This window comes from Lineus longissimus, chromosome 12 (genome assembly GCF_910592395.1).
Source record: "Lineus longissimus chromosome 12, tnLinLong1.2, whole genome shotgun sequence".
Lineage (NCBI taxonomy): Eukaryota > Metazoa > Nemertea > Pilidiophora > Heteronemertea > Lineidae > Lineus > Lineus longissimus.
In genome coordinates, this window is record NC_088319.1 from 14,751,727 (window position 1) to 14,773,141 (window position 21,415).

Here is a 21,415-nt window from a genome sequence, read left to right on the forward strand (position 1 = left end):
AGAAAGATGGGGGCCGTATCATATTTCCACCCAGACCAAGTAACAAGGGGAGGGGTCATTGCCATGAGTGAGAAAGTAGAATGCTATAAATCTTATAATATATGAATTGATAGGCCTATACTTGAAGTGAAAATAATTTGCGCTTCACTTATTGATTACATTGATGCTATTGGAGTTGCATTAATTGGTGTATATTCTTGGGGAAGACAACTGGCCAAAGGTTGCGCTGTCCCCCATGGACAGGCCCCTCTGTTATATATCCTCAACTTCCAGTGTTTGGTCAAAAGACACTGTCAGACCATGGGAGGACAGCAACGATAGCGAGATTGAAGACAGTCACAACATACCATCCCATGATCCTGGAAGTCTGTCATTAATTGTCCCGATGCAGGCCTAACGTTCAATATTGTAAAGACTGTCACAACAGACCATTCGGAGCAAGCCTATCAAAGTATCACCGTAACAAACACAGAGACCACACCAGCAATTCACAGCAGATCACCAGAGAGACCACACCAGAGACAGACACAGCAGACAATCAAAGGGACGGCTGTAACATACATACAACCACACCCGAGACACCGTCTCTGCAGACAATAGCTCTAGCAGCCAAAGAGACACTACCACATTCACAAAGACAACATCAGATGACAGTGTCACCGCTCACAATCACTCCAGTTAAGGGGAGATTATAGGTGGAGTTTATATTGGAGTTTTTCCATCCTCCTCGATGAACTCTGAAATTGACTTAACAGCCCTAAGTCGTAGTATACACCTTTCCAGAAATGGGGCGCCGAGTGTCCGAAATAGTGATGTCATAAGGGGAAACTAGGCCTTATGGTGGAGGGACAAAGGAGATAGTCATGTTTGACCAACACACTTGAATGCCTTTAATGACGGACAGGGGGAAAAAGTTAGTTCCAATGCAAGCCACCAATTTCGGGAAGCATGTATAAGGGATTTCCAACTCCCGGTCACTGCCCGATGCGTTGTTTTTTATGTCTCTGTGTCATCGTCAGTTGTTGAGACGTCAGTCAAATTATGACATTACGTCAACCAAATTATTCAGTCATTTCAATGTCCAGCGATTTTTCGCAATAGAAGCCAAAAAACAATAAAGACTTTTGACTTGTATAACTAACTTAATATTTCACATAATTTTCACATTTAACACTATGACTGATGACAACAACTATGATTGGCAAAAATATCTGCGTCATCCAGTTTTGTCAAATCAATTATCTGTGTATTGAATCTCATGATCTTGTATCTTGTAATCTAGATAATTCAGCCAGATATTCCATAATTCTCCGTAAATTCTTCGAATCTCTTGAGTTCCTCTTTGGTGACAGTTGTGCCATAGCTCGTAAATGATCTTTTAAAATCATCAGCATTTATACCTCTTGGCTGAACCTGAAGATATAAAATAAGCTGGCAGATTGAATACAGTCAGACTATAGGCCAATAGTTCTTTTGTCGGCAAAGATGCTTACCTGGGTTAGTATATTTTGTCTCGCCAGCAATATGAAGTCTTTCACAGTGCCTGCATGCCTCAACTTACTGAAGAAAGCACTGGGAAGTTTAGGATACCAATGGCTTCTCAATGCCCTTATCTGTACACAGACGGTTTTTTGATGATGGACAGATTCTAAAACTGTCAAAACCCCACACCATTTGCTATTATTCCGTAGCAAACATTTAGACTGTGATGCATCTCAATGTTCATGGATGGTCTGATCATTAATAACAAAACACCAACTACTACGTGTCCTACACAACATCAACTAACCTTAAGAGGAGGAAGATCTACCATGCTGGCCTCAATCCTTCCTACTTCACCCTTGTTACACGGCACATACTTTTCATCTGTAAAAGGCCGAGAAATCTGTGACATATTGCAGACAAAGCCAAAGAACTTTTGACAGATCTTTCAATTTTACGTGTAATTTGATGATGGGAACTATTACTGTTGAGTGAAAGGTGACTGCAGGAGTACCCGACGCCTCTGTATTAATGCCCTTAATAATGCCATTGGTCCTTTAATGTACTAAGTAAGCTATAATTGACGCCATAGTAACAGCAGTGAAAACCATTCATTGGCAATATATATTAAATGATTGCTTGCCACACATCTCACCAATTTCTTTCCAGTATCTAGCTTTCTGCAAATCTCTTATTGGTTCAAAGAGGGCACCATTGGTCGCAGCAGCGATATCACTCCCACTGAAGCCCTTGGTCATATCGGCCAGGAGTCTCCACTCTTCACTGGTAAGGTGAAGATTGTTTTCCTTGGTATGGATCTTCATGATTTTAATTCTTGCAACACTGAAATAGTGTAATATTTGTATTTGCAAAGATGTATTGGGGAACACAGACCACTAAAGGAGGAGCGTACCATCCCATCGGGCACACAGACCATTTACGGAGGAATGTGGTGTCGTGATGTTGGGCCGGCCAGCCAATTACCAAAAAAAATCATTAACTTACTCGTCAGGCAAAGGTATATAAATCCTCTTCTGAAACCTCCTTAAGAAAGCCGAGTCCAGCTCCCATGGACAATTGGTGGCACACAGCACGAAGATTTTCTCGGTGAGTTTCTGATTGTCCGCCCCCTCCATCTGTCTGAGTAGCTCGGTCTTAATGCGTCGGGTGTACTCTTCTTCCCGTGAGCTCCTCTTACGGCAAATACTATCGATTTCATCGATGAAGATCACCTGAAGTGTACCAAGTTGATTTTCGTATGTTTTCGGAAAAGTGGCAAGTTGTTGTATTGTCTCTTTGGCTAAATGATTATGAATTCAACTCATTGAACCCCTATCGTGATAATATGCAAGTTGTTGTGATGATATATAGCCTGACGTTAATGACAATGATAAATAGTTCACAGCAAGTTCTGTACATTTTCAGTCTGTGGTAAAACAATACTTACGGATCGACCATCCTGATGTGTGGCATGATAAAACAGTTCTTTGATCAATCTGCAAAGAAAGATTATATTTAACAAATGTCTTTGACAAATTTATATCATTCGTACCAGCTATCAATCATCACCCTTGGTCATCACCTGACAAAGGAAACCAAATTAACCTACTTTTGTATTGCAGCATTCTCTGTTAAACCAGTACATCCAGATTTAACAATCATGGGTTCTCCCCGGATCAAACCTGGCCCTATTGCGTGGTAGCCAGCCCTGTTAACAATACGCTATGATGCTCCATTGGTCTTTCTGATTTTGAAAAAAACGAATTATAACACGGCATACTTACTTCTCACTCTCTCCAACCCAACTTGAGACTAAATCTGAGCTTGACACACAGTAAAAGGTGGAGTTGACGATCTCCGATGACACAGCCCTGGCTAGAAATGACTTCCCAGTTCCCGGTGGGCCGTACAACAGGATTCGCTTCCATGGTTTTCTACCCCCTGAAAATACAACTCATTCATTGAACACGGTGTCCAATTGACTATGTTCAAATTAATAGATGAAACTAGATTTTCATGTTGGTGTCTTTACCTGTGAAAAGATGAGGAAACTGCAAAGGGATTATGACTGCTTCTTTGAGCGTCTGTTTGGCCTCCCGTAGACCGGCTACGGATTCAAACCGTACTCCGCCCTTTTTTATGATGGTCGCTTCAACTGCGCTGCGGCGTTTGTCCTTCACCGTGTTGCTGCTCTGAGATGAACCAGATTCATCAGTATCTGGAAGAATAACATGATGAAATCAAGAAAATTGTGACAGTAATTTTCAAACATACTAACCCCTTCCCCCAAGCCACCACTTAGTAAGTCAATTTTTGTAGTAGACTCTCAGCTGACACCTTCTTTATTGAGGACAATGAGTTTGGCCCCAAACTGGTAATTTTCATTCAATTTGGTGTCTGTAAGCTTAAAGGACACCAAGTCTCAGTTCCCAAGGTTGCCCGAAAAAAAGAGGTTTTGCTGTATCCTCCAACAGACCAGAAATTCCAGGTCCAGGGGTTGCAGCTGCAGTGGCATTCTGTGACTGTGGTAGCAGGAAAGCAGCTGGTTTTGCATCACCAGCACCATCCAGTTGTGAGATCTTTGCTCCTAGGACTTGTTGATGATGTTGGAGAGTCACCTTGAGCTGATCAAGGGCAGCCTCAAAAAAAGAAGAAGAATCATTTAGAGCAAAATTTCTCATACATGAAGCTGCATTACTCCAATTACGAAGAGCTGAGTAGAGGGTGACGCCAACCCTCTTAGCTTGGGATAGAAATTCAGACCATTTGAAAATTGTTTGCAGGCAATGATTCTAACCACACCCTTCATGGCGTTATCTCTCATTAGTTCCTCTTGCAAATGGTAGATGGCAATACCGTTCATCAACCACAGAATGGTTACAGGTTATCATCCACAGCTGCTTACAGATTATCAACCTCAGCTAATTACACTTTTTACAGATTATCATTTAGGTATGCAGGTGATGTTACAGTCCGGTGTATGTCCCCTTGAGAACCTGTCCACACAGCTGCCCTAGCGTAAATGCAAAGACAAAATCAATGGTCAATGGCTGCTATCCATCCTGGTACAATAGGACTCGATCTCATTGGGGAGGTTCATTCATGTTACACTGGCTTTGTTAGCGGGTGACTAGAAGTGGTATTGCTTGGCATCACAAAAACTCTATTCATTCAATTCAAAGGCGCATCCGGATCCCTGACCAGCTATCATCCGAATCCTCTGTTTATCCTGAAAAAGACCATCCCCTGAAACAGTTGGACATGTTGCACATCAGAATCATCCAACTTACAAGAATGGTATCATCAGTTTCCTCAAGTTCCATCCTGTTCACAAGTTCCTGGCAGAGGGCGCTGTTCACCATCATTGATCTGATATCAACATTGGTCGTCTTCTCACTTTCTTCTGCTGCCTTGGAGAGACTGGAGAGTGATGGAACGTGAAAGATAAATAAGGTCTATGTTGGCAAATTGTTGTAAAGCAGAGTCCTTTCAGTCCATGAAATGAAGGTTGGGAAAGCTCTAGAAGCTGACAACAACAGATCTGACATCTTCCAGCTATATCCAGGTAAGATATTCTCACATTTCGGACACTGTGAATTGTTTTAAAAATGAACCTTTTCTCTCAGTCTTGTGCATTGGTGTGTCTGTGGGAGGAGAACTCCACTGTAGCTGGCGGGTGTGCATATGATTCGAGGCCAATACGTAAAAAAGATATCCTCTCTTCATTGAAATACTTACCAAAACACTGCATCTGTTGATAAAAAGAATCAAGGATTAGATAAAATGAATCAAGATCAATTATCAAATAGACCGAAACAAATATAGGAGGATACAGGACTCCTTCAGAGACATATGAAACTAAAAACCTGAGGGATTCGCCTTGGCGACCAGCCGGCCACGCCCATCCCACGTGACAAAGTATGCAGCACGTGGCGTACATGTCGCTGTGCACTTTCATTGTCGGAGAATCACGTCATTTCGTGTTAGATCGTTGTTAACGTCGGGTTTTTTTGCTTACAAACCTTTGTACATGTTCAAAAGTAGATCTTGGTGACCTGCCATTCTTAACTAATGATCGTAAATTCGCGAAATAGATCATTAAGTGAGAGGAAATTCATTGAGCTTCAAAAAGCAGAAGATTCTTTTCGACTTTTTATAAACCTTTGAAGACCACTTCCGTATTGACCGGGCTGCCCTCCCGAAGACAAAGACGCCGATTGGTATCAGTTCAGAGAACGGAGGACAGATGGCGCTGGTAACAGGACTTCTCGTCACGTATTAACGCATCCTCGATAATCCAGGGTCAGTCGTATCCTCCTCCCCTCGCACACGTTACTGAGCTTAAGCTCGGTTGATTGCCGAGTCTTGGTGCACAGTGTGATCAGAATTTGCGCTCGACGGGGCCCTGATCATGAATGTCTCCAGGCATGCAAGTGAGTGGTTGTGACAATGTCCTGGTATGCTTCCATACGGGTTTCATGCCAGTAACACAGGGACTTATGATTACCATGATTATGGATGAATGAAGTAAGGACACCATGTTTACAATATACACGTATGAATTTATTGCTGTACAATGCTACAAAATCGAATGGTACATAAAATTGCAATTACACAGACAGATATACATCGATCTTTATAAGACAGCCCCAGTGCAGATCTACTCATCTGCGCATTTCACCAGTGAGGCGGACAGCCCCCCCCCCCCCCCCCCCCCACACACACACCCGAAACCCGCCCCCCCCCCCCCACACCCGAAACCCACCCAAATGGACCAATGTCAACGAACCACTCACGAGCACTTCGCAACTTTTATTTGACCAGTGGCCGTGAGTCCTACCGCATTGAAAATCTATTCCAACACTGTCGACAGCGAGGGTTTTTAGCCAGAGAGATCAACAATTTGCTGAAGGCGCCGGCGAGAAACACTACTTTCTGCAACTCAAAATGGATTTCTGTTGTTCCATATTGACCATGCTGGAGCTTTTTGGAGAAACCTAATGGAGGCCATGTGGCCATGCATCAAAAAGGAGTATAGATGGACCGACTTCATGATCAAAGTGCGCAAAATGACGGACGAGTCGTCCATCTCGACGCAATTCTCTTTCTCTGATAAACCAATGGAAAGGGTCGGTCTTCAATGCAACAATCCTTCTCGAAAAAATGGACACCCCTCGCTCACTGAACATGTTAAAAAATCGTACTCAAAGCAGCGCAAATGGAACCAGTCCGTTTTGCGCACCACCACTTCACCATTCTTTTTAACCACTCGCACCATCAGTCTCCATCAAGCCCTGCGAATTCAATTTACCATTTCTCATGGAAATGCATCAACTCCGTGTTTATTTTGCATTATCTGGCAGAAACTGCACGCATGGTCACTGAGAAATATAACAATGCTCCGAGCTTGCAACGGATCGGATACAAGCAATAACCATTCGAACGTTTTTCTTCAGTTGTGATATTTATCAACATGGCTCAATATCATTTGTTGAGACAAATGGTTTCTAGAGAAGGCGCACACTGCGGACACATATAGGTATATATTGACATTGTATCGCAGCTATGCTAGGCCTTGCTTAAAGTCATTCCAGCAGTCCCTATGATATCGGCGGGAGCGGCAAAGCGCATCACTGGATCGAAAAGAAGAAGGGCTTCCTCAACCTGAGCCATGTAACATTGCTTCTATTAGCTGGTTCTTCATTCCCATTTTAGACACAGATTATAGGGAAATGCGTCACTGCATTCGATATGTCACTTATTTTAAACACATTCAGCTCTCAGATATGCATTACTAAAACGGAAATGCTATATACAATTTACACTGGATCAGAAGATGATCGCAGACTTCACAAATAACATGATCAAAGTTTATGACTTATATTTTTATCAAGAATGAATAGATACTTTCTTCGTGCTTTTAACAAGCACAAGACAATTCATTCTTCGTAGAGTACATGTAATGGACAATAATGACATAACCTCCCTATTAAGGACACCTCCCTATTACGGACACCAATGCACAGTCCCATGGGTGTCCGCAGTAGAGAGGTTGTACGGTATATTCAATACACCTTCTACACACCAGTCTTGTGTAATTTCTTTTTTCAGTTGAATTATTTTTTAATTTCACGCCTTAATATATAAAGTGGCCATTTTGTCAACATATTGAGTGATATGAATAAAGACTAGCAAATGGTTTTACTTCAATTTTGTACAGAAAGGCCTAGTGTAAATGTACATGGAGTTTTAGATAAAAGCATTTGCTAGTCTTTATTCATATCACCCAATCTCTCTCCTCTGCTCTGCCGGGTATATACACGCGCACCATTTGCCAGTAAACAAAAAAGAGGTTTGGAAACATAGTGACTTATATAGGTAGCCTTAATCACTCTCCAAAGAACAATTATAAAGAAGTCGGGGGAGGGGGGGAACCTACGAAAAGTTCTTCAGGAGTCGATATGAATATACGTAATGAGAGAGTTGCCATCTTTACGGTTCTTTTGAGGGTGATTTCTTGTTTGGCTTGGTAAGTTCATCACCATGTTGCAACCATTAAGTACAAATTAACAACAATACACACCATTGAATCCACATCGCGATATAAAAAGTATCTGTGGCACCATTGATTTAACCTGAAACATTTTATTACAAATAAGTACAAGCCGCACCCAATAAACCCATTGGTGCTCGCACACGAAATATATACAATTTATCATTATTCTTTGAAAAAGCTGTAAAGAGCAGAAATTAAGATGTCATGTAGTCATGTATCAAATCCTCATAGCCAAAATTACTGTCTTTTTATCATCACTTCCACATACTTTTCTTATTTGATTATTTAATCTACACATGATCCATCAATACCCTGCGTCGGAGGCTAGCATTAAAATACTGACGAAATTGACGGTGAACGATTTCTTGCCGAGGCTCCACTATACCAAGGGCCGCCATCACCCACCTTTGCTGGAGTATGACCGTACCCTCAGGCCCCAAAATCAGTCGACGCATGAATAGTCGAAAATCGCTATATACAATATTTACAATCTTTTGTGTCCAGAGCAGAAGGGAAGCAACACGTAAAAATCCTTAAAGTTCCCCATCGGTTTTTAAACAGATTTTCGAGAAAATAGTCGCAATAATTTGCGATTTCGCACGACGGCGCAATGTATTCGCCAAACCTGCACTCATCATGACTGAATGTTGATACCATTCGCCACTTCACTCAGGTGGCAATTAAAGACTTCCGATAAGGTGGTGGCATATCAGAATCCCTGGCCATGCTGTCTGCGCTGAACTGGGCATGAGAGCGTCTTCTGATGTGTCGATACCTGATTGGCAGTCCTACATTTCTGCTCGAGAAAGTGGCGAGTGTAGAATTCCTTTTCGTCTAGGAACCTAAGGGCGAACTAACTGAAAGTTCATTTCAAGACTGAACACCAGCTACCAAAGCAACTTGCGTATAAACAACTAAAGCGACCAACAAGGTCATTCCAGAGAATGAGAGCCTTGAACCCGATCCTGATCTTTCTAACGAGGGTAAGGCGATGTCGTATGTTGCGCATGACATTTCGTGTCCATGGTGAGGGTCGTGCGATTCAAAATCTTCGTCACCATGATCGTGTACGTGCACGTGGTTACCCGACTCCTTGCATGGGCAATCGTATTTTTTGTACGGTTCATCGTCACCACACGTCTCGGACGCAACTGTAGTAAACGTGTGCACGGAATCATGGGAAGTATGTACCTCCGGTTCCTCCATGAGCGGAAGTCGCCGCCATTTTCTTGGCGTCATGCAATCACCATGTAACATCAATTGTCTATGTTTGGTAAGATTGTAAAGACTGCAGTCACAGTGGATGGGATTTCCGTGAAGATGGATAATAGATGCTTGAAAAAAGCATGGGTCTTTTATAAAGTCTACCTTCTTGATCCGGTTTTCGTGTAAGTCTAAATATATTGGCATAGGGTGTCCGTGGAAAGCGTCTGGGGCGATGTAACGGATGTTATTGTTATCAAAAATGTAATGAGTAAACCTATTTCTCGGAAGCCCAACGAAGGTGTGATTGTAAAGACCCTTAAATCCATTGTCCTGGAGTTCCAAGTTATCCAAACGCCGAAGCTTGGCGAGCGCCGCTGTGGGAATCTCCGTTAAACCGACGCCGTTCAGCTTTAAATCTTTCAGACTTTCTTCCAAACCACGAAACATGTCTTCAGCAAACGCCAAAGGATTTCGACTCAAGTCTAAAAAGTGTAATTTCGTCAGGTGTTTGAAGAAACCCGGCGTTATGTTTCTGATGTGATTGCGTGCGAGAGACAGGTCTATTAGATCCGGGGTGTACTCAAAAACACGCGGAATACGGGTCATGTTACAACCGGTGAAGACCAGCGTTTTCAAACCTTCAACACCTTGAAAAGCATCCACTTCAATTTTAGTAATCGGGTTGTTATCTAAGTAGATTTCGGAGACGTTCAGACCAACGAATTGCCGGCCCAAGACCTCATGGATGCGGTTTCCCGTGAGAACGATTCGTTGAATTTTTACATTCACCAGGCTGGGGAATATGGGAATAGTCAAAAGTCCTCTCCTCGAACAATCTATAATCATGGCGTCTTCTGCTTCCGGGTCAAAATGCCGCGAATTCAAACACCTGCAGGGCACCTTTGGATGGCATCGCCTGTACGCCTGCGCTGCCCCGATCAGGGCCCACGTGAATAGGACCATGCACCAGTTCGCTGACGACATCATTGGCGCATGCGTTTTCCATAGGTCCTACATTTACTTCCGGTCCCGTTTCGGCGCTGCAATGCTCCGTTTGGGTTGGTCAGTCTTATTATTGAGACCTGGAAGTAGAAGAAATGGAAATTGTCTTAGTATAGGGGTTTACATTAGAAAGGTGTAACAATATCTCATCTCAATATCTAGGCTGGTTAGTTTCTTATGATCATACACAAGCACGTGGTAGATTATCGGAACAATATGGCAGAATAATCCAGGACACAGCTGTAATATGAAGATGATGAAAAAGGGTTTCGTGACGGCCGTTGTTACTTGATTTCAATATCTTGGCATTACCATCTACGTGATACTTCTGATCTGTAAGAAATGCGATGAGAAAAACGACAAAATGCCGCCGGAGTGTGTGCAGAAGAACTGACACTCCAATTAGCAAGATATAGATTTGACCAAGGACCGTACGCTATAAAAAAAGTAATAGGCCCTTAGCAGTAAAAACATCAAGTGACCTCACCAATGTGTATAACAGTACATCACAAGAACTTCAACAGACTAATAATTAAACACATTTTCTTTGCTGTTCATTTACGTTGTTTAGACATCGATGTTTCCTGAACATCTTCACTGTATACGGAAGTTGCTCGATTACACTCTAAGTTTGTGGAACGATGTTGCAACGAAATGAAGTTCATGTTATTGTAATGAGACTCTGAAAGACGCCGAGACTTGGATTGGAATACCGTGTTGCTTAAAACATAAAACCGCTGAAAACATGTAAGGACGACTAATCAGTTTCCCATCCCGTTCCCAAATTTTTTGTAGGCGAAATCGCTTTCAACAGAACGAGAAAATTTACGACTAGAACCCAATATCGTAAAAACTGTCTTGTCTTCCTAATATAATCTTATAGTAGCTTTGCTGGCACGTCATTTGATAACCGAGCATTCCATTCAATATGCTTCCTTCACAGTCCAATGCTCTCCACCTTCTAATCGGCAAGTTTGTAAAGCAATTTCATATGATAACACAGCGCAATGAAAGAATCAGTGAATGCTGCCACTAATGAAACACTCCTTCCATTCTTTTTTAATCTGCGGCAGGATTCGGATCGATACGCATACACCAGCTTCCATCTGTTGCTCCAAAGCGGAACCGTCTTGGCATATTTCGCGAAGAAACACGACGCCACACGCACTAACGCAGTGAACCATTAAAGGGTACTCATCCCGCTTTCCATTCATTGGTTCAAAGAAAAGTACGATTCCACTAAGAGCATTTAGAGTCCGCCGCCGTAAAATAACGTTCGGCCACAGCGGGTATTTGATATATTTCAAGCTCACGCCAGCACAGTTGGTTTACTACAATCATGACACTGGTAGCAAGCAAACGATAAACCAGCAATTCATTCAGTTTCTTTCTGTCGCCGCATGCTTCAAGTTGGAGAAGAGATAAATCATTTTTGCATGTGTTGCGTTCAAAGCGGACCGCCTTTTGCGTGCTGCACGCATTATGCGCTGATTTTAAAATCACGTCGACATTAATGCAACTTATTATTTTAAGCGCTTGCACAAGCGGGATTCTTTCTGCAGTCACGATAGATTAGAAGCAGCATGCAAAACGATCAAACGGCAGTACATTCACGTCGTCATTGCGTTTCCTACCCATGCCATGCGTGCTCTAAGTTGCATAAATGGTAATGGCTCACTGGTGGATAAAAAGAGATTTATCGATACATTTAGGAATAATGTACTGTTAAAAAAGTAATCAGATACAACAAACAAATAAAAGGAGAACAAGTGTCAATGTTTTCACTTTAATGGCCATCGGCGCAGGTGGAAGTTTTCTTGATTGTCACAGCAAGCAAATTAAGTAGTGAACAAGCGGTACGCAGGAAGTCAACTGCTTACTTCCGGCCGAACTGTCCAATGCGAAGAACTCAATCCTAGGGCGGGTTGGACTGACCGACCTGCTCATTTCGTCATCCCACCGGGTATAAAGTCGGGTAACATGGTTGTATTTCGCCGCTGATTCTCACTGGCAACGCCGATGGCGCCATGGAAAACTAAATCAAATCGATTTCAAAAGTGAATTTCATGATTCATCTTTTGAATTATTCATATCAATAACACGAAGTTCATTGCTACAACAATAGAAAGTCGTATTAATCCATCAAATTGTTGCAGCGGACGTTTTTTTACGTTTAATAGTTTAGCGCCGAGCGGATCTCTGACGCCGAATCATGACTCATACTTTCAAATAAAGTTATTAATCCTTTTACTGTGATTACGTTTTTCCTGTTGATGGAATGTATAAAACCTATACGAAATGGTAGAGGTGTAAAAAACATCAAATGTAATTTTAAAATTGCGACTAATTCTGATCATGATCACTTAGTTGAAGATAAGTTACATGTTGTGCTACATTACTTTCGGCGAATTATCAGTTTTTATGAGAAACGCATGAATGTGTAAATGTACATAGTAGGCAGGCTTATTAGGTCTTCTTTCGCCTGGAAATGATTACGTTAAAGGGATAACATCAGTTAGGAATGTGCACCTATCAGCTAATCTGTGAAATTTAATCCGGCCCACCTGACTACAGTATAATCTGCCTTTAAATCGCGAGATGGAAACAAGCAGAGACTTATTCTTCTTTCAAATGTTAGCTTACACATGACGTTATCCAATACCATTCAAATGCTACAAAGGTTTTTCTCAAAACTTGCCATTCCTTTGTTGATGGAAAGTACACATGACATGAAATATTATGAAAGCCGAATCTTTTTGGAAGAAACTAATGGAAAAAATTCAACCCGACTCTAAAAATCTAAACAACCTTTTGACTCCACTTAGAGTTCTAATATTACATCAAAACAACCCGTGCTTCTCCATTACAGGGTGCTGCTGATATTTAGTTGGCAAAGAATCCGCGGAGTTTAATCCGGTAGTTCGGATTCTATTACAGCTGTAGTCTAATCCCTGTCGTATGTTTCGTTGTCATCATCCTGTTATAAAGGAAACTCATCATCAGGTTCTGGGCGAGGGGGTTGTTGCACAGCTAACATGGCACATAGGCGCTGTCTCCTGCGGGGACATGGGTTCCGTGTGGGCACAGGCAAGTTCGTCTGCTCTACTCACTTATCTGCACAAATCCAACCGTACGAATCGCACTGACAAACCGCGCACACTGTGTACGATAAACGATGAACGGCCACGGGCCTGTATGGCGGTGACTTTGTTGAAAACTGGAGAAGATGACAATAACCCAGTTTAGCCTGAACAGGAGGCCAACTGAGGAAACTTCATTCTTCATCGTTCCTCGGGGGAAGCCAGCAAAAGTGACCTTGCCCGGATTCAAGTGCTGGGGGTCGCCATTTCACCATAACGGCTTATAAACCATTATTAAACGGCACTTGTCGAAGTCGTCTGCCTCGGGAAAAAGTTAATCCGAATCTGAGATACCAACAAATGATTTTGAGAAGGCGGGGAATTGGTCTATCGCTCATGGCACAGACCTGTAATTGAAATTCAAAGACAGAACCGTGCCCCTGGCGATTTCATCGAATAAGTCTAATCATCCTATTATAGGATTAAACAAATTGTCAATTGGCTCAATTTTTTCATACTCAAGTGGGACAAAGGTTTGAGGAGCTCTTTTTAAAGAAGAGCGATGCAATCTGATTCCACGTCTGATGTGTTGTGACGATCGCGCATCCCAATTTTTCCATAAAACGTCTGTCTTGGGTGTAGTGTGAAGCGGAGATTTAAGTAAAAATATCGAAATTATAATGGAAGGATTGAAGACTTGTTCTTTCCGCACTGCCTGCCCTTACTAGTAAGAAGCACGTCGAGCAGTTTGACTGGTGGCGCCGAGGGTAACGACTGCAGAAGAGTCTGTGACTACCAGGTTCGATTCCAGGCCTCTACTCCATGATCGTCAAATGTATAGCCTCGAGGCAGAGAAATGTTCATGTGCTAGCTTCATTTCAGCCCTGATTAACAGCCTGAAACGTTATTTACAGATCAGAGCCAAAGCAATATACATGTCCTTGTCCAATCATGATATAATTAAACTTTCATCAGGTGCCTGATAATCAGGATTATTAAGTTCATGTTATCCCATACGCACAATGGGGAATCATTAAATTTTCATATCCGATATTAGCAGTATTCTTAAGAAAAGCACTGAAAAGGCAGAGGAGTCACGCAGGCGTGAAACGCTTCGTGCAGGGATGAACGTCTGCTTATTTCTAGGCTGAAAGGAAGCCATAGATAAGAATAGTCCGGGATGTGATCAATCTGTTTATTAGGTTTTAGCGCGACACGACTTTAAAACTGTCATTATGGCGAAAAATGGAATGATCCTTTAGAGATGGCTATTAGACAAACTCTTACATATCATTTTATTCAAAGACCACATTTTGGCATAATCTCGTTCATAATATAGAGTCCATTTGGGTTATTATGGTTAAAGGACACTTATTATGTTGAGTTAGTTGGGACAACACCAATATAGTGTTGGCGACAGCAAATAATTAGGCCGATGTATAAACCTTTGCCATCCCGGTAATCTAAGGTATATAATGAAATGTAGCCAGAGTCTGCACTATATATAAAGCCTGGAAGAATCTGTCACCACTGGCGGTGGAAAGCCAAACTAGTTACATGTAGCACGAGTGAGTCCCTTTAAGTAAGGTCTATACTGATGATGGTGGAGTGTTACTCCCGCTAAAGGGCTACCAGTGAGCTACGATATAAATGGCATACTGCTATCTAACGTGTTTCTGCTTGATAATGTACCTTTTTCCAGCGAAATATTCGTGTCATTATTTTCTTGCAAATTATCTTTTTTTCTCTGCTACTAATTAGAAGCGCCGCTGGCGACATAAGCTCCAGCATAGCATTGTCACTGAAACACATTATGATACCGACCGTCATGTTATTAAACCAAATGTACACAAATCCACAGACAATCTTACCGCATTGTCCTGGTGGCACAATGATTTACTATGTCACCAATTTACCCCGACGATATAGATAATGATAGCGAAAAAAATGACGCTAATGTTTATCCCCATCACCTATAGGGATGTTAAAGGCCATGTAATGTCTCAGGGGACTCGCATAACCTGCACAGCTAGTCAGCTTTTTCGTGTCTGTTGACAGTGGCCAACGTTCGGAAGGAGTGGAGAAAGTCTATTAAGAAGGAGGAAGATGTGGTCATCTTTATATTGTGCTGGCCAAGTTAGCAGCAGGAGGCTTAGGTCATTAGGCGGCTCACCAAGCCACTCGCCCGCATGAGACTGTTGGCCAAGTCTTGCAGTGGAGTTCATTATTTGACTGTGGACCAAGCTGATGCCATTGACCAATCCAACAGCTCGCAGCTGCAGTGTAATTTGACTCCTGACCAAAGCACCAGCTCACACTGGCAGCCGCATCGATCCGACTACAAGCCAACAGCTCACAATTGAGGTCATTAGACTCCTGACCAAAGCACCGGCTCGCAGCTGAGTCAATCTGACTACAAGCCGAAAGCTCGCACTTGAGGTCATTTGACTCCTGACCAAAGCACCGGCTCGCAGCTGAGTGGATCTGACTACAAGCCAACAGCTCGCATTTGAGGTCATTTGACTCCTGACCAGAGCACCAGCTTACGTTATTTCCTCCTGGTGGCGTTGATTGCATCATGGCATCATTTTTGAGATCTTGTTTACGGCCATGTAAAATAGATCATTGCCTCGGAGTGGAGTAATTATGCACGGCCCTGATTATCGGAAATGGAGCCTACCTTCAACTAATATCCGGTTAATCAAAAGTTTGATAGAGAAAGGAATTTTAAAACTTCGGGCACATATGTCGAGGGTGCTAACCTAAGCCGTTCGGCTGAGGTTTACCACGACGAAGAGACTTCTTTGGCGGCAAAAAGAGTTCAAAGAAATTTCTGATGGATCCCATTGTAAAATTAATTATTGCTCCGTCAAACACAAGGGATGTTAGGATGCGGTGGTTTTTGTCAGCTGCCGGCGTCGCCTCTGCTGCGAGCGGGGCTGCGAGCTGGTGCTTTGGTCAGGAGTCAAATGACGGCTCTTTCCTGAAAATGTCCCCGATTACTCAAACAACATGCCAGAGGAAGATTTTGAAAAGACTTTCAGGTAAAGAAAAGACTGCACGACAGACCTTTGTGGTTTGCAGTTGGTCGTTCTTAGGGGTTGTGAAACCTGCCTAATGAAAGATTCTTAGTAATGTTTCCTGTTTCCCGCAGCGAGGTCAGAAGAAGTAAGCCATAATGCAACAGGCAATTACTTATTTTAGCTTATTTTCACTTTTGTGGTTGCATTCAGGTGTGCAGTGTTCAGTGGGGAATCAATCGAGAAAAATGGTCAATAAATCGCAAGGGTGTTGGCACTTGATATATCGTGAACCGGTCACCTGGAAAATTGTGGAACCAAGGCAAACACGGAGACGTGGCACTACCTTGGTAAAAAACAATGCACCGGGCAATGTCGCCATGACAACCATAACTGCGCAGTTGCTGTTGACAGGAAGTGGTCTCCGTTTACTTCCGTATTCTCGCATTTCAGAACAATTTGTCAAGAACACAAATGTATTTGTTTCGATTAGTTATTCATTTCGCAATGTATTCGAGCGGAGAGAAAACACGGAGGGAAAGTGGTTTTTAATTTGTCACCGGTCACAGGTTATTCCCGTCACTACGGATCTGACTGAAACGCGGATATCTTTCATGAGCAAAGTTTGAAGATATTCATCACTGAGATTTTTTGGCTGTTTACTGCGAGACTTCATCAGTGAATGACTCGTCCGTCGACTTTGTTGACGTCATTAAAGTTATTCGAGCTGATGAACCTTTCTGGTGTAACCAGAATCTTTCGATTTATCGTTTTTGGGATAGCATATACCCTTTATTTTTGTTCTTTAGACAAAACGTTTCAACAAAGTGTCTCCTGTTCGTCCTCATGTGAGTGGTACCACCTAGGTCTCAACTCAACAGAAGTCACAAACCCATCTCATTCCAACTTGTCACCAGCTTAAGCGCCTCTTCCAATTACTTCTTGCTGGAAGCAACAGGTCTCACCAACCGATCATTGCCAAGTAATTGTTCGCATTGTGCGCCTGATGGCCGTAACAGGCTCTGCTAAATCAACAATGCTTCGAGCTGTCCGTGGAAGATTAAGTACATTAGATATACCAGTTCCACACCACCTACACTCCAGCCTAGACGTAATGTACAATAAGAGTAGATAAATATACAGTCAGGTCAGGATGGGTTAGACTTTAGATTGTCATTTTCTGTTGAAATGCTGTGATGGATTTGTGGTATAAGCCACCTGATGTTGCAGACGATGGTTACCGGTCGGGGATGCTGGGGACTGATAACATGGGCGGACAAGATGGACCATTTCGAGGAACGTCAAATGTCGCTTTGTTTGAGGGATTGTCGGAGTGACGCTTGGCATTCTTCACTGAGTATCTGGAGGCGATTGGCCTCGTCCCCACTCCGTAAGGAGTCGGGCCTTGCACCCAAATTCAGGGTGTGATTCCTAAGCTATTGCACGCGTTATTTTGTTACAGTCTCTTCAACTTGCGTAAGGCCTAGAGTGCACTGAAAGTTCCAGCATTTCAACCCAAGTAGGGTTAACGCCTCCGGGACTAACTTAAATTCAACACTCAAATCAAAAACTTCGAAATACGCCCATTACGACGCGGAGAGAGCTGTTATATTAGCTTCCGGGAGCTCTATTCAAATTCACTTTGGGTTTATCGTGGCACTCACGCAAAATAGTATTTCAAGATTCGTCGAGTCTCTAAGCAATTTTGATCAAATCGTCAGAGTGTGTTCACCGCGGGGATAGATTCCAACATGACTTGGATACATTCCTAGTGCGTGGACACTTGCAACAATATCGGACCTTTTTGTCTGCTTATGATGGAATTGACACTGCCAATAGCTACATGTGTACTCTCAACCTCATCCTTGCCCTTAACCGGAGCTGCGTCGAGTAAATCCACGTTTCCTTTTAACGTGTTTAAAGAATAAATCTGATGGTTACATCGAAAACTATTACGCGTTGCGGTTTATTAAGTTAAGACGCTCATGCAATCTAGATTAATTCGCCGCGGGCAAGACTGGTTGGCAAAGTGAGATCTGCAGCAGGAAACGTCTATGAGAGCTTCACCGAAAGGCCTAAAAACTAACCACTGACGGACAGATCTGATGGTATTACGCCAAAAAAACCTCTCCTATGGATTCTGAAGATCGTTTGCTCTCGCAATCCTTACAGTTTTTCTGAGGATAAACCATGTTGATGGAATCAGTCAGTGCTAGATTATTGGGGAAGCCTAATTGAATCCTTAAAAATAGATATCACGATATTGCGACAGGCCTCGATGCCGACTACCAGGCCATGATTGGCACAAATCAAACACCACAACAAGATGCGCACCCCCAGTATCTCACTAAAATGCCAACTAGCACTTTAAACGAATGTTAATTTGCTCCTGTCTCGCACTCGACAACTTAGCGACAAATTGTACAGCTTTCCCAATCTATATTCAAATCAGAAGTCCTAGCAACAAGCTATCGCAGAGAGTGGATCGAAATCCAATCGATTGAAAGAGAAAACCGCAAAAAGTGCAACCAGCCGTGTATAAACTCTACCTAATTGCATCTTAATGGCATTTCAGTTGATATCTAGTTATATAAGTTGACTGAATATAATCACATCTCTCGTAATGTATCTCTGATTGAAAAGTAAAAGCTCAGGTAGAGCGCAGCTGCGGCCCCAGAGATCGCATTTGAATCGACATGGGGATTTATAGCTCAATGTTAGGGGATTTAATTTTGATCAAAGTCTTCCATTCACTGATGATATTTTAGGAATAACCAAATTGCTTTTGCTTTCATATAAATGTCAACGTGATTGGCACCCAAAGATCCTTTCGAAAGACCCTAATCAAAATAAAGCTGAAAGTTGCTACTTTCTTTCAAACTACATGTATGTATCTTGAAAATGAAGCCGATAAGTTTATCATTTGGGATTAAGAGAAAATCCGGTTCGTCCATACCACATGTACATAAAATGATGAAATACGTAAAACTACTATCCCAAACCCAGTCAATTGCGCTACTACTGAACTTCAACAGAATAATATCCATCACTAACGAAATTGGGAGAAAAAAAACAGCAGTGGAAATAGACTAATGACACCAAGAATAGGAAATTGCGTGTCTTTCCGTCGATCTACAGTTTGAATTAATCTTTTGGGATTCATGGATCTCTGGTCGAGATAAGATTCCCCAGCTTCGGCCTGTTGATAGACTGATGTACCAACTGATGAAGACGCCGGCTTTATCTCATGTCTCTCATTCGCAGAATCTCGTCATTGTGCTATCGTGCCCGAATTGGCGACAATGCGTTTTAAAGTTAGAATATGCATGTAGACAAAGCTGTGATATGTCGGGAATACAAGCACAGGCATGATGTTAAGGATGCAACTTTGGTTCAATTTCATTTGCCTCTGTGCGCCTACTACCGGCTGATGTGAAAGAAAGTCTCACCCAACGCAGCTGTTAGAAGTATGGTGCGTGTACTTTAACATCGATGAGCAGCTATAACTGAATATGATACTTCCGTCCATTCTTTATGCGGAAAACATCTTTTTTCCCCTGTACTCCTTCTTTTAATCCAATACCTTACAAAGCCAACAGGTTGCGCCTTCCCTCTGCACAGGAAACCATTCTTTCTGGGTGACACCAGATGCCTCGGAAGAAATCTCAGCGAGGACGGAACAGCCATTAATTGATTCCTTGTCTCAGGTATCCTCTCAATCGACCTGGAAGAGCTCCTCTAATAACCAATGTCATACTGAGAGGATATTTGTCCTTTCCATGGTGACTTCTTCAGAATATATGTTAGGGTCAAGGTGCAGTCGAGGCAACTCGGTAGAAGGAACGTTGCCTTGAAGCAGAATGCACCTGCTTGGATGTAGAAACAATGTCCAATCTAATGACATTGGTGTCACCATACTGATGAGGTACTCAACGTGCTTTCCACAGTTTAGGATCACTTCAGAAAATGGGCCAAGTGCCGAGTGCAATTACTGTATAAAGGCAATCTGGTTGAAGAAAGAAGAATGAATCTGCTTGGATGTAGAAACAAATGCCAAAACTAATGACACCGGTGTCATCATACTGAAGGGGTACAAACCGTCCCTTCCACAGTTACGTTCGGATCGCTTCGGAAAGTAGGTCATGGGTGGTGTGGCGTACTTGGAGCAATCTGGTTGAAGCATCGTTCTCCAACAACTCCGTCACCATGGAAGCTTGTTAGTTGTTCCAATCTGTCGCCAACTTATTGATATTTGTCATCAACTTCATCTTGTTCTGTCAGACTGACAGTTAACTTCATGCACATCGCAAACACTTTGCATTAAGATTACGGAAACATGATGAAAAATCCTTATTCTTCTTGTATTAATTACTGCTGAGCATATCAGAGTTGTGGCGTTTCGTTGCGAGTTTTTATTTCCCGTGTTTCTTTCCGATCTCGCTGGTTATTGATTCCGGATCTTGTTAGCGTTAAAGGGGAACGCGTTCGTAATTGCTGGTGGTCCACTGAAACTTGGTATACACATTTGCATGTCTGCCTACACAGCGAGAGTGCTGAACACGACCACCCCGGTAACACGACCATCCCAGTACCCAGGCCACGACCACTGGATTGGGCGGTCCACATGACCAAATTCACCCCTCTAACCCGACCAAAGGGCCTAATTCCGTAATCGGTCGCGACCGCGTCTCCATAACCCGGCAATTAACACACCTGCCTTAGGGGTAAGGAATACCCACACTATCGTCGTCAAGTGATTGATATTGCCTCGAACAACCGTATCGCAGCACCCCCGGTGTTACCGCTAATCAAATCCTTCACTGAGAACATTCCGCGCAAAAAACCCGAACAGAAAATCAGCACTTGAGCAAAGAACTTTGTGGAGCGATTACGCGGTGCTGGGCGAACAAACCGCTAATGACTGTTGCGTTGAAGAGGTAGCCAAATAGCTCCGCGCTATTTCTCCGTACAACTCTTCAACTAAAGGCACAATTGCATTTACTACGAATTACTGGAGGGGTAAACATGTTACGGAAGCTCTCGGCAAATGAGAGCAAATTGTAGCAACA

At 42.7% G+C, this 21,415-nt stretch overlaps 2 protein-coding genes across 5 annotated transcripts in view; both read right to left on the reverse strand.

Annotated features, from left to right (window-relative positions):
• Positions 1 to 1,287: 1,287 nt before the first annotated feature.
• Positions 1,288 to 5,544, reverse strand: LOC135496560 (uncharacterized). Its single transcript, XM_064785923.1, has 11 exons — positions 5,501 to 5,544; positions 5,221 to 5,233; positions 4,773 to 4,937; positions 3,959 to 4,121; positions 3,515 to 3,700; positions 3,267 to 3,423; positions 2,930 to 2,978; positions 2,488 to 2,714; positions 2,138 to 2,325; positions 1,790 to 1,866; positions 1,288 to 1,413 (listed from the first exon to the last, which is right to left on the reverse strand). The coding sequence occupies exons 1-11, from the start codon at positions 5,542 to 5,544 to the stop codon at positions 1,288 to 1,290; spliced, it is 1,395 nt and encodes a 464-aa protein (XP_064641993.1).
• Positions 5,545 to 6,233: 689 nt separating this feature from the next.
• Positions 6,234 to 21,415, reverse strand: part of LOC135497372 (leucine-rich repeat-containing protein 4-like) — a 93,926-nt gene continuing 78,744 nt past the window's right edge. For all 4 annotated transcript variants that reach the window (XM_064787217.1, XM_064787216.1, XM_064787219.1 and 1 more), the window contains exon 3: positions 6,234 to 10,326. In XM_064787217.1, coding sequence (XP_064643287.1) covers positions 8,909 to 10,231 — 1,323 coding nt within the window. In that variant the 5' untranslated portion in view covers positions 10,232 to 10,326 and the 3' untranslated portion in view covers positions 6,234 to 8,908. The remainder of the gene's footprint in view (positions 10,327 to 21,415) is intronic.